The sequence below is a fragment of the Grammomys surdaster genome, unplaced genomic scaffold (assembly GCF_004785775.1).
Source record: "Grammomys surdaster isolate TR1022 unplaced genomic scaffold, NIH_TR_1.0 130, whole genome shotgun sequence".
In the NCBI taxonomy this organism is placed as follows: Eukaryota; Metazoa; Chordata; class Mammalia; order Rodentia; family Muridae; genus Grammomys; species Grammomys surdaster.
This window is the reverse complement of record NW_021604588.1, coordinates 19,136,890-19,148,889: the sequence shown is the minus strand read 5'-3', so window position 1 is coordinate 19,148,889 and position 12,000 is coordinate 19,136,890. Positions and strand designations below refer to the sequence as shown.

The 12,000-nt window shown below is 42.0% G+C and overlaps 1 protein-coding gene across 1 annotated transcript in view; it reads left to right on the top strand.

Moving 5' to 3' along the window:
• Spata17 (spermatogenesis associated 17) overlaps positions 1–12,000 on the top strand; it is a 166,023-nt gene that overhangs the window by 101,189 nt on the left and 52,834 nt on the right. Inside the window, exon 7 of the mRNA XM_028761403.1 lies at positions 7,113–7,313. Coding sequence (XP_028617236.1) covers positions 7,113–7,313 — 201 coding nt within the window. The remainder of the gene's footprint in view (positions 1–7,112; positions 7,314–12,000) is intronic.

The following is a 12,000-nucleotide window of genomic DNA, read 5'->3' as shown; positions in this document are numbered from 1 at the left end:
GCCTGGCCAGCCTGAGGCCCCCTGGCTGTTCCCTGGCCAGCCTGGGGTCCCCTGACTATGCCCCCATGTCTTCTGCCTCCCTCAGTCCTTCAGTCATTCTCTTGGTCTCGGTGCCTTTCTTCTATTTTCATTACAAAATTCTACCTAGCCTTAGAACAAATTGAGAGACTTTTGCCTCGGCGATTGAGTTCCCATGGTGTGTCCTATGTCTTTGAGACCAGGCACTGAGAGAAACCCACCATCAGCCAGTTATGCCACAGCCGGTCATGCAAAGTCTTTCGAGCTCTAACCTCTTTCTTCTAAGAGTAACCTCATGGGATGAGAAACTTCTGCCATCTCTGTGCATAGCTTAGATTGCTCAGGTTGGTAGGTGTTCTGTACCATTGATTTTAATTAGCATTAGGGAATATTGTATTTAAGTGACTTTCTTCTAATCCACATTTCACAGGAAATGTTTTAATGTGTGATATTGATGAGAAGAGCAAATCACTTTTGAAAATGCAGAGTTATGTTTTTTTTTTTTTACTTAGTAAAGACAGCTATTTAAAAACATTCTCTCTGATCACATAAAAGTAAAATGATACCACACCTTTGTTTCTTCTCCTTTTAGAAATACTTGAAGAAAACAAAACTTCCTCCACAATAAAACAGGCACACCACAGTATGTAGGGGTTATGCTATTGCACCTCTACCTTTCCCTGACTGAAGCTCTGAGGGCCCTTGTGATCTCCTCTAGGCAAGCTGAGCCTCAGGGGTACTTGCTGCCCCAGGGGCAGGAGGAAGGACTGGAATCTTCTGCACTCACTCCTGAGTTCCTCTGGAAGAATGGTCAGCAAGTGACTGCACCAGCAATGTGCTGACATTAGTGTAAAAGCCCCTGAATGCTGCCGTTCAAGGTCTGAGCTCTCAGAAGTCAGGCACAGTCATGTGTCAGGTCAGCTTTGAGAGGCCTTCACTGTTCCTTGAAGGAAACCTTTAAGAACTCTGCTTTCTTCTTTCCTCTCTGCTCCTTCCCTTCCTTCCCTTCCATTTCCTTTCTTTCCTGTTCAGTTCTGTTCTGGTGGCAGTGGTAAGGACGGAACCTAACACCTGGCATAGGGCTACAGCTCAGGCACAGTGACAAGGAGCCACACACAGAGGTCTATGGGAAGTCTATCGGGTTCCTAAGTTTTAAGCTAATGTGCTCTTAAATAATATGACAGAGTAGCTTCTAAGACTACCCAAGCCCCGCGTTTGCTTAACCACAGTAAAACAAACAGCACGTGTGTATAGCTAGTAATGGTTAGCTTTTGTGTATTTTTAAAATTTGCTTTATGTCAGTACATTCATATCACATATACTTTAGTGAGAGTCCCGTGATGGGTTTAGCCTGAGATGCAGAAGGGATCCAGCTGCTGAGAAATGACCATGCTTCCTCTAGGTCCTCAGCAGGAACATTCTGGTGTGCAGTAGCCTCCTGCACCCTGGGCTGCAGCAGCGGCAGGCAGCCCTCTCCTAAGAGCAGGGCAATTACTTGCTGAGTGAGGTTTTTGTGAATCTCCAAGCACAGGTGGGCTGACTGCCATACTGGAGTGATGCGCCATTCTTGTTCAGTGGCTCCTGCCGTGGCAAATACCACTCAGTTCTCAGGCCCACCTTTACTCTTCCAGTCGTCAGAACTCTGATACTGTGTTCTCTTAACGTTTTCATCCAAACTGCATCTGCTTAAAATTTAGTAGAGAAGAGTATTTTTAGCTAGTCCTCCTTTGAGAAATGTGTACCACTCAATGGTGTTCACATATTTTAAATCAAGGGGCCAGATTTTAGATTTTGTCTCTTTTTGTGGCAGTCTGTGACTTATATTTGCTAAGTGACTTGACTGCAGTTTCCAAAAGAAAGAAAAAAAGGTAAAGGGTTTGAGCTAGCCTGTTCACCTCTGTTTACTCCCAGAACTGCGCTAGGCTGGTCATCTCTGTTCTCTCCCAGATCTGAGCTAGCCTGTTCACATCTGCTCTCTCAAGTCTGGGCAAATGACTGTTTCTTATATGGTGAAGCCTGACATTGAAACACGCATGGCTATGCGGTGGGAATCAAATCTGAGGTGTTCATTTCCAGATCCATAGTCTCCTCAGCTGACAGAAATGAGCTCTGAGAGGAAACCTCAATGACAATGAAACAAGAACAAGTTAGACTGTAGCATCCCTCAGGCACACAGGAAACAAAGGTCTGTGTAGGGGAGCTGCATCCCACAGCCAAGACAGCACAGCAGGTACTCCTGGAAGCAAGCACATTCTTTGCTTTCAAATCAGTTGCACCTTTAAATCCTTTCCCATCTAGCACTTAAGCATAAGCATGAAAACTGAGGAGAAAAAAAGCCTGCTGATAGATTGTTAGAAATATGGAATAGTTCAAAATATTAATGTAAGGCTAAGGGTGACTGGGTAACAAACGGTACATTTGCTCATTGCTCAACCCGACATAATTAATATTCTAGGTCACGCTTAAATTCCCATGATGGACGGTCTGAGGGGGGAATTCAGGAAAAAAATATATCTATTATATAACTCATTGCCTATTTTTTTCTTTTGTGGCCACTCAGAATCATAGCCTTTAAAAAAAAAAAATCAGCCTTCACACCCCATTTGCGGTCTTCACCACTGGGCCACCAGTCAGCAGCAGCCCAGCCTGCTGCAAGGAGGTCAGTAGGAAGCTATTAGCAGAGTCCCCCCCTGAGAGCTCTGGGTCTTATTGAGTTGAATGTTAGCATGACAGTACTGCAAATAACTCAGGTGTAGGCTTTTTCTTTTTCTTTCTCCTTTTTCAAACAGTTAGCACAGATTTCCCCATAGTGTTGGTCACTCTAGGAAATTATTGCTGAAAATAAAGTCCCCAAAGCTAGCATGGCAGTGGCCCTTCCAGGCTGTGAAAAATGGGGAAAGGAGAAACTATAGCACAGAACCTGGGGGTGGGGTGCCTGGGGCTTTGTGACTCACGGCAAAACATTCTTCTTAACCAGGTAGATGATGGAATGGGGAAGTCGAGACAGTCATACATCTATGAGTTTTACTTAAAGAAACAATAAGTAAATGGCTAGTCTAGCAATAAGTAGGGTATTGGCTTGCTGTGAGGAATCATGGGGGCAACTGCTTTTACTGAGGTAAGTTAGCTAATATATTAATTTCTAAAATCCTGACACCTTGAAGATTTTAAATGATACATTTGAAATTCAATTAAAATGTATTTTCTATCTATATTTGATTTAAATTGCAAAGAGAATACACATGAGGAGGTCTCTATATAGTTGCAAAGTATAATTTAAGAAAGCTATCATGTCTCTCAGTCTATTTGCATCTCCCACCTTGCCTATATATACACGAGCGTGGAAATGCAGGAGGGGATCAGGGCTCCTAATGGGCAAAGTTAATACAGACGCCAGCAGTTATTCAGGCCAATGGAGATTTTAAATGGTAAATTACAACCTTTAACTAAGTTGTAGGAATCTCACAACTTAATCTATAAAGTGGTGGAAATTTGGGCAATAAATTAACAGATTTCCAATTAGACTCTCACAATCCTAAATGGTATTTCTTGTATCTTTTGCAGAGAGTATATGATGTAGTTATTTTTGTCAAGATCATCTTTTTAATCTAACGTTGGTTGTTCCTTCTCATTCCTCAGTACATTTTTGACCTAGAAAATCACCCTAAGAACCGTCTGAAGACTTACCCCTCAGTTGAGTGGCCACTAAACTAAAGCCATTACAGATAAACACACAGATAGATGTTTCTCGGCCTTATTCATGTGTCTGTCCACTTTGTGTTTCTAGAATAGCAGAAGTATATCACCTTAAAATACTTTTGTGACTTAAAAAATAGGATATTTTACTCATTCTAAAACACAGTATCACTCATATTAAGGAATAGATATCAAAGAAGAACCAATGTGAAAATAGCTTTAGACATAAAGTGTGTCTGTGTTAATTTTATTTTATATACAATAAATTGTAGTCTTTAATTGAAAGTAGAAAAGTTAAACTCAAGCAGACCTTAGCAAAGTCTTAGAAAGGAAGTGAAAACAATGTCTTAGACAAAAGGGGCCACCTCTACCGACCCCTTTGGTCTCAGGTCTGTGGTTGTGTGCCTTTGGTGTCTTGGGAAGCTAAGGTAAATCAGCAGTATGCAATGCACCTTTCTAAATGGTGTACTGCTGCCTAGGCTGATTTTTAGATTCATTTCTGGAGTGTCTGCCCTGTAGCTTGTATCCTGAGGTTGCCGGCATACCCAACATGTCCCTGTTCTCCACTTGGCTGCTGCGGAGAACTGAAATTTTGAGTTCTTAGAATCATGATGGAGCCAAGTGGTACCTCCAAGTTAGTACGGAAGAACTGGGAACAAGGCTGGGAGGCGAAGGACAGGAATCACCACTGGCTGAAGGGTCGGCCTGAAGTGTCAGGCTTTTCTTGGACAGCTTTTCTTTTCTTTTTTAAATATTTATTTATTTTATGTGTATTGAGTTTTGCCTGTATGTACGTCTATGTGAGGTGCATGTATGTCTATGTGAGGGTGTCAGATCCCCAGGAACAAGAGTTACAGACAGGTGTGAGCTACCATGTGGGTATTGGGAGCTGAACTAGGATTCTCTGGAAGAGAACCATTGAACCATCTCTCCAGCCTTCTTGGACAGTTTTTCAAAGACATCTGTCCTAGCTAGTACTATCGGAGACCCTGAGAAAACATGTAATCAGGAATGTTTCTGGGTTAATTACAGCATAAAAGAAAAGTCTATTTCTTTTAGGAATAAGATTCTTTGTATAGTTCAGTGTCTACAAAGCCACCAATCATTTCATTCTGGAATTTTTCACTTTTCCCTACAAATGTACTCACACAAATGTACTCCCTACAAATGTACTCACTTTCATGAAGGATATTTATACATGTACATGTATATACATGCACATGTATTTTGATTATGAATCTCTGGAAATCAAATATCACCAAATACAGTTACATCAAAGTAGGGTACTCTTCAGTCTGTGACTCAAGTACCATGAGTTTTATAGAAAATGGACATCTGCTGCACTTGGATTTCTCGTTTCTCACACATGCATCTGTGAGCCCGTATAGCAAGGCAGATGCTGTGCTAAGTCTCGGCTATTCTGATGCAATGTGCGACAGAGTCAGCCACCGAGTGGCGAGGGCACCTGATGTGACATTAAGTGCACAGATTTGGAGTGATAAAAAGTATCCCATATGGGTATGAAATCAGAGTTATTAGCCAAGTACAAGACTCAAAATAGACTCCATTTGCTCACGTGGGGAGGGAGGCAGAAGCCAGCCAGGCCACAAAGCCCTGTCTTGTGTAGGGTATGCGCCACTCCAAGGAATGCATGGATGATGGGGAGCTGCGCATGTGCTGTGCATACAGGGGAACTGAAGACAGGTATTAGAGAGGGCTGAGGGTGGCTCAGTACCCAATGGGGTCAGCTGGGTGGTGTGCGACAGCCTGAAGCTTATACAGATCCACACTCAGCCCCCACCACACTACCAGGCTACAGTAGCACCCTGATTCTGGGCAATGATGGATTCCCGAGATAGAAATGGTTCACTTTCCGGATTGGACCTCCTCAAAAGACCACATGATACCACATGGAGCCATGTTAGTGTCTGTGATCTACGCAGCTGTCCCAGGCCATGATAAAACCAGAGATCCATGTAGAAATATGTGGTCTATTCCACTGACTGAAGCCTTGGTGATGGCCTTGGGTTCTGCTGCTTTGGGGGTCCATGTTGATATGAGTGGCATGTCCTGCCATCTGAAGCCATGTTGATGTCCCTGCTTTATGCAACTGCTGAGAGGCACATGGGAGTCCGTGGCCCTGATGCAGCAGAGCGCCATGTCGATGTCTGTGGCCCATGTTGCCACCCAAGGCCACTCGGATATTCGTGGTTCATGCTGCTGCCTGAAGCCATGTTGATATTGTGGGCCACACTGCCTCCGGGGACCATGTTGAAATGATTGGCCCATACAACTGCCTAGGGACTTACTGATTTCCATGGCCCATGTTATCACCTAAGGCTATATTGATGTGAATGGCCTGTGCAGCCACCTGAGGCCCTGCTAATATTCATGGTCCAGGCTGCCTCTGAGGACCCTGTTTGGGTCCATTTTCCTACTTCAGGAGGAGGCCATCTTCGTGGTTTGGAACCTCATGTTCCACGCTCCCCCTGACTGTAACAAGCAAGGAAACTACATTACCAGTGATATTGATGACTACAGATGCACAGTTGGGAAAAAGGGATATGGAAGCCTTCTGTAACAACTCCCACCTTTGAAAGTAACAGCCTGGACAGGAAACCAGCAAAGAGAACTCTTCAAGTGTAATAAGGATGCTGAAATGTAGCTTTCCACACTGATGGCTTCTGGCAGAGGCATGGGAGGGGAAGGACTCCGTTCCATGTAAGAGGCAAGGCACTGAGAGTTTGACGTCATTGTATTGAGTATATAGATAACACAAGTTGGACTTCTTTATTTTTAGTTTATTGGGGGGAGGTCACAGGCTGGAGCAGGGCAGACACTGAAGGACTGGAAACTGAGTGTGCTGGGCTGGCCTGTATGATGTCAGATCCCCAAAGAATCAATACAAACATTGCATTGAAAAACATCTTTTGGGGATATGATGATCAGCAATTCAAATAATCAAGTATTTATTGCGTACATAATTAATACCCTAAATTTGTTCAAACATTGCCTGCTTGCCTTTATGTAAATGAGGGAATGTCTTTCCGATACAGCTTAGAACACATTGTATCTTTATGTAAATAAAAGTATGGCTTTCTAACTCAGCTTAAAACATCATTTATGTCAAGAATACAAAATGAATGACTAAAGATCTCTACTAATTTTTTCCTGAAATACAATTTCAGACTGAGTTTTCAAAACACATTTACTCTGCAATCAACAAAGTTGCTAAGATTGTTTGTTAGTCTAAACCGGATACAAAGGGCCAGTGTTTTCTAAGTTCTCCTCTGGTAAACTTACCCCTGATTAAGCACCAAAGTTGTAGTTTAAAATATTTTCCCTCAAATGAATGAAAATTTAATTTCATATGTAAATTAAAGAAATGTGTTCTTTAGATTTCAGGTATATACAACTCACCTTTCCAAGAGCATCCTGACCCATGGGAGCTCCGGTTGCAGAAAGCAAAGCCTTTGGGTCACCAGAAGGGCACTGCAGCAAAGAACTCCCGGAGCCTCAGCGGCTGGCTGGCATGTACCAGTGCCCGCTCCTTCCCCCAGTCGGCAAGTCTGCCGCCTATCGACAGGAAGCGGTGTCAGGTACCAAGCAGCCCTGTATGAATCTGTCATTAATTTTCTATCCTCACTGTCCTCAATTCTGACTGTGGTAAAGTGTGAGTATTGTGACATTTGTTAACATCACCCAAAATACCCATGCATTGTCCATTTTTGTAGCATCAGGGTAGTTAATACTGTTGGCTGAACACTACTGGCTGTTTCCATGAACAAACTGTCTTGGCCACCTTGGTGTCTTCAAAGCACTAGTTCTTTTTTCCAACATCCCATCATGGCCTGTTTCACTTATCATGGTGTCCCTCAGGTCAGTCAGATTATATCAGAATGGCATTCCTTTTTAATTCCATCATATATATGTATGTGTGTGTGTGTGTGTGTGTGTATACCCAACTGTTTATCCAATCATGACTCAAAAGATATGATCACTTTTATGTTAGCTACATTAAAAAAAATCACCTCTGGAGCATGCTAGCATGTTTTTGACTACACACCAGGAAGTGAAACAGCATGCAAGTATTTTCTCCCATCCTGTAGGAGGCCTTTTTTCTCCTGCCATGGTGTTGTATGATTAACAATGCTTTGTTTTTGAGAGTAGTTTTTTTCCTCATAAAGATAACTTTAAATAAGAAACATGTCAATCTGAAGTGGTTGCCAGAGAAGTTGACAAGTGATCCCCTAGTACTGGACATTGTACTGAGTGTGGACTTACGACATAAGTGGTCTCCTGGTACTGGACATCATACTGAGTATGTATTTAGAACATGCACTGTTGATGAGATGCTGGACTGTTTTATAAGAATTGTTATGGTGGCAATAGCTATACTTTATTATTGCTAGAGATGTGTTTATGTGCTATCCCGATGACTTGACATAACCTGTTCTCAAATGATACATATAGTTTATGTGACATTGTAAATGGGACTTGCATTTGAACCAGTTAAAAAGTGCCAGTTTGAGAACTGGAGACACTCCAGAGATTCACAGCACAGGCAGGGAAGCCTGACTGTATCTGGAGAGTGATAGAGTTGGGTAGGAAAAGTCCTTCCTGGGCTGCAGGGTCAACTTGGAGAGAGGAAAGAATATTTGTCACAGTCCCCAAAAGGGACAACTTTGTTAACCCTTCAATATTTCAACTGCAGAAGGCAGCTGCCACAGCTGGTATCAACCCGTAGCTGGATTGAGTGCGCCCTTTAAACCTCTATGTATTGTGTCTCTGTGCACATAAAGGCTTAAACCAAACCACGTTTGCCTTTCCATAGCATCTCTAGGACAGTAGTTCTCTTAGGAGTGTAGTCAGGGGTCCACAAGCTGTGGCTTCTACTGAAGATTTGAGTGATCTGGAAGGATAAAACAGCAAGGATATACTTCAGCCACATGGCTAATTGTTTTCCATGTAATTGTTCTTCCTCCATGTCCACTCCACAAAGTTGCCATACAGTGTGGCCCCTGGCTCCTCTCAATGGGAGCCATCCTAGAGAAAGCAAGAGTAAGCACTCAGAGCAGCAGCTAGAATTTATATTCCATGGTGTTTACCCTGCTCTATTTATTTGAGAGGAGTTGGCCTGTTTCTGTCAAGGATAAGAGACCACACAACAATGAATACCAAGCAGGACCTGTTGGGGCCATCCTAGAAACTACCTTTCCCTGTCTGACACTGAGTCAGTCTCTCAGTAAGGCCTGTGGTCTACGGTGTTAGAAACTCCTTCACTGCTTATCTGTGGTGTATTTCTCTTCCCTGTAATTATGTCCTCAATTGCCTTCACTTACATATTTCTCTCTCTTAAAACCACTAACAAAATAAATTTTATTAACTGATATTTGTACAACATTTTGGAGTGAATTATAAAACATATACTATATATCTAGTGATATATTTTCTCACTTCTTGCTTTTCTCTCGTTTAATTTCTAGTCCTGTTCTTTTCTTCCCATCCTCCTTGACTCCCATATCTCAAGTCTTTCTTCTTCTGCACATGCCCCCATTATATTCTCTCTCACTCCTTTCCTCTTCCATCTTTCTGTAGTTTTCTTCCTTTCTTCTTTTTCTGCTGGTCTTGTTTCCATCCTTCTGTCCTCCCTTCCCTCTCTTTTTATTCACAGTAGGACTGTTTTGCAGGCACTGCCTGAGACATTTTCCTTTATTCAGTGATAAAAGGGTCTATACATTGAGGACACTTAAAGCTGCCACATGCCAATGTCTGATCCCAGCATTTAGAATTTGAAAGGTGATTCTTAACACCTTAATTCTACTAAGTTAAAAAATCTTTACTATTAGACTTTAATATACACTTTTAAAATACAGGAAAACTATTCAATAGCACTTATTGTAGAACAGAAATGTATTTGATTTCATAACCGAGACCTGGAAGGAGGCAAGGCAAATTAAACACCATGAAGTTACAGCTGAGACTACTAGAAGGACCCATAGGATCAGGTTGAGACATAGAGGTACACACATTCCAAGGATGGCTGTTAGACGTGATGACAACTTGAAGTTATTTCCATGTGTAGTAACCTGTGTCACTTGAGGAATGTGTGGGACAAAATATGCCTGAGATCTTAAAGGTGACAGAAAGCACCAGAGGATGTCAGGTTTACTAACGAAGGAGGTGTACCATTGAGCTCAAAGACAGAAAGCTGATTGAGACAGGAAGGCTGATGTGGTGGCCAAAAGCTTCTCAGATCAAGCACCCAGAAGAGGGACTTATCTTCATTCTTTGCTACTTGGCAAGGTTCTTCTGAGTTATAGTGAATTATAGAGAGATAGTAAGGGAGATTGAGGTAGATAGATGTGTGTGTGTGTGTGTGTGTGTGTGTGTGTGTGTGTGTGTGTATTCCAACTGAGATTTAAGGCTTCTGCTGAAGAAACCATTACTCCTCGTGGAGGCTGAACTTGTCACAATCTCAACATCTAGTCTAAACTTTTATTTCTTTAATGTCTTTATCACCCAAAAACGCTTTAAATTCTCTTTTTACAACAAGTAAGACTTCCTGCTGCTCTTGAGCTGTGTCATGTTTTTATTGCCTCAGTGAATATTACACCATACATACTAAAGGAAACCCCAAGTTAACAGTTCTTATTCTGCCTTACATGGAGTGAAAACAGGCCCACAGAGTGACTGGCACCTGTTATATACCAAATGTCAATTATTTAAACCATTGAACTTCTCAAAGAACAAAAGAGTCCAATTTAAGACTTTCGGTTTCTTCATAGGAGATTGGAATCATGACCATATATCTTTAAAAAACAAACTTCCAATACAAATCCGTTAACTACTTTCAAATATAGCAATCCTCCTGTCCAGCTGTGGAAAGTACTAGATGCTACTGATCTGCCATTTGTGTTATTTACGGTCCATGACTTTTATGGTAACTGGTTCCTATTATTGGTTTCTATTAATGTAAAACATAAGTGAACGTAAATGAGGCGTGAATCATTCCTTTTTATTAGCCCACAGTCTTCACTCGCTGCTTGCCAACACTCCAGCTGTGTCTTCTTAGTAATAACCCATCTAAAAGAGACATTTTTAAGAATAAGGAATAATATAAGAAATCTTTGTTCATTTTGTATTATTCCTCTCTAACACAGTGGTTAAAAAAAAAAGAAAGAAACTAGTGTGTCATAAACGACACAGCAAATACCTTTGGCTCGTCTATGCTGATTGTGATGCTGGCTGGAGGCCCAGTGGACTGAGTCTATGCTGGCTGTGCTGGGACTCACCACAGGCTCCTCTGTGGACTCTCTCTCCTCTCAGTTGTAGCCCTGAAAGCCTGTGCTCTTGTACTAGAGCCACCGAGCCTCAGAATTCAGATAAAATAAGGATGAGCAGTGTGGCATCCATGCTTAGGGAACCAATAAGGAAACCCTGGAGTTGGCGCCCACGTGTTGAAGCTAGGCCATGGTTCTTCCTTCCAGCCCCTTGCTCCCAGAAATAAGACTCAGAGTCAAAATATATTTACAAATACCTATAGCTAGGCTCTTCTCTGACTAGATACAACTTAAAATATCCCATCTATTCTAGCCTACGTTCTGCCACGTGGCTGGTTATCTATGCTCGGCTACCATGGGTCTGTCTTCTCACATCTTCCTGGTGAATCTCCCCATGTCCTTCTTTCCCAGGATGTTTTTTCTCCCTGATATCCCACCGTCTATTTCCCACCTAAGCTGAAGAGCATAGGCTTCTTAATGGACAGGTGGCGCGTCTGTGCAGTACACAAGATGTTCTCTCTGTACTCAGCTAAAGGCTTTTATTTAATGCATAAGAGAACTTTTGGAAAATTAATGCTCATAATCTTTTCATGGTTTTACTATCTTAAAAAAAAATATACATACTTTAGTTGTGTTGGAGACAATGAGCCTGTAACGTTACAGTGTAAAGTGACCTGGGACTGTGGGTTTTCCAGCCCACACAGGAAAACCCTTCTTGACATTGTGGAGAACGTCTGCCAAGTCTTAAAGAGTCTTAAGACAGACACTTTCATGAGAGAGGACAGTTCTAGAAGATGAGTCATATTTTTTTGTTTGTTTGTTGTGTTTCTTTCAATGCATGGTTTCTCTGCATAGCCTTGACTGTCCTGGAACTTGCTCTGTAGACCAGGCTGACCTTGAACTCACAGATTTGCTGGGATTAAAGGTGTATGGACCCAGCAACCTTTTTTTAATTTGCTCATTTTAGTTCTGAGGGAAAAAAGGTGTTTTAAAAATAGTTAAA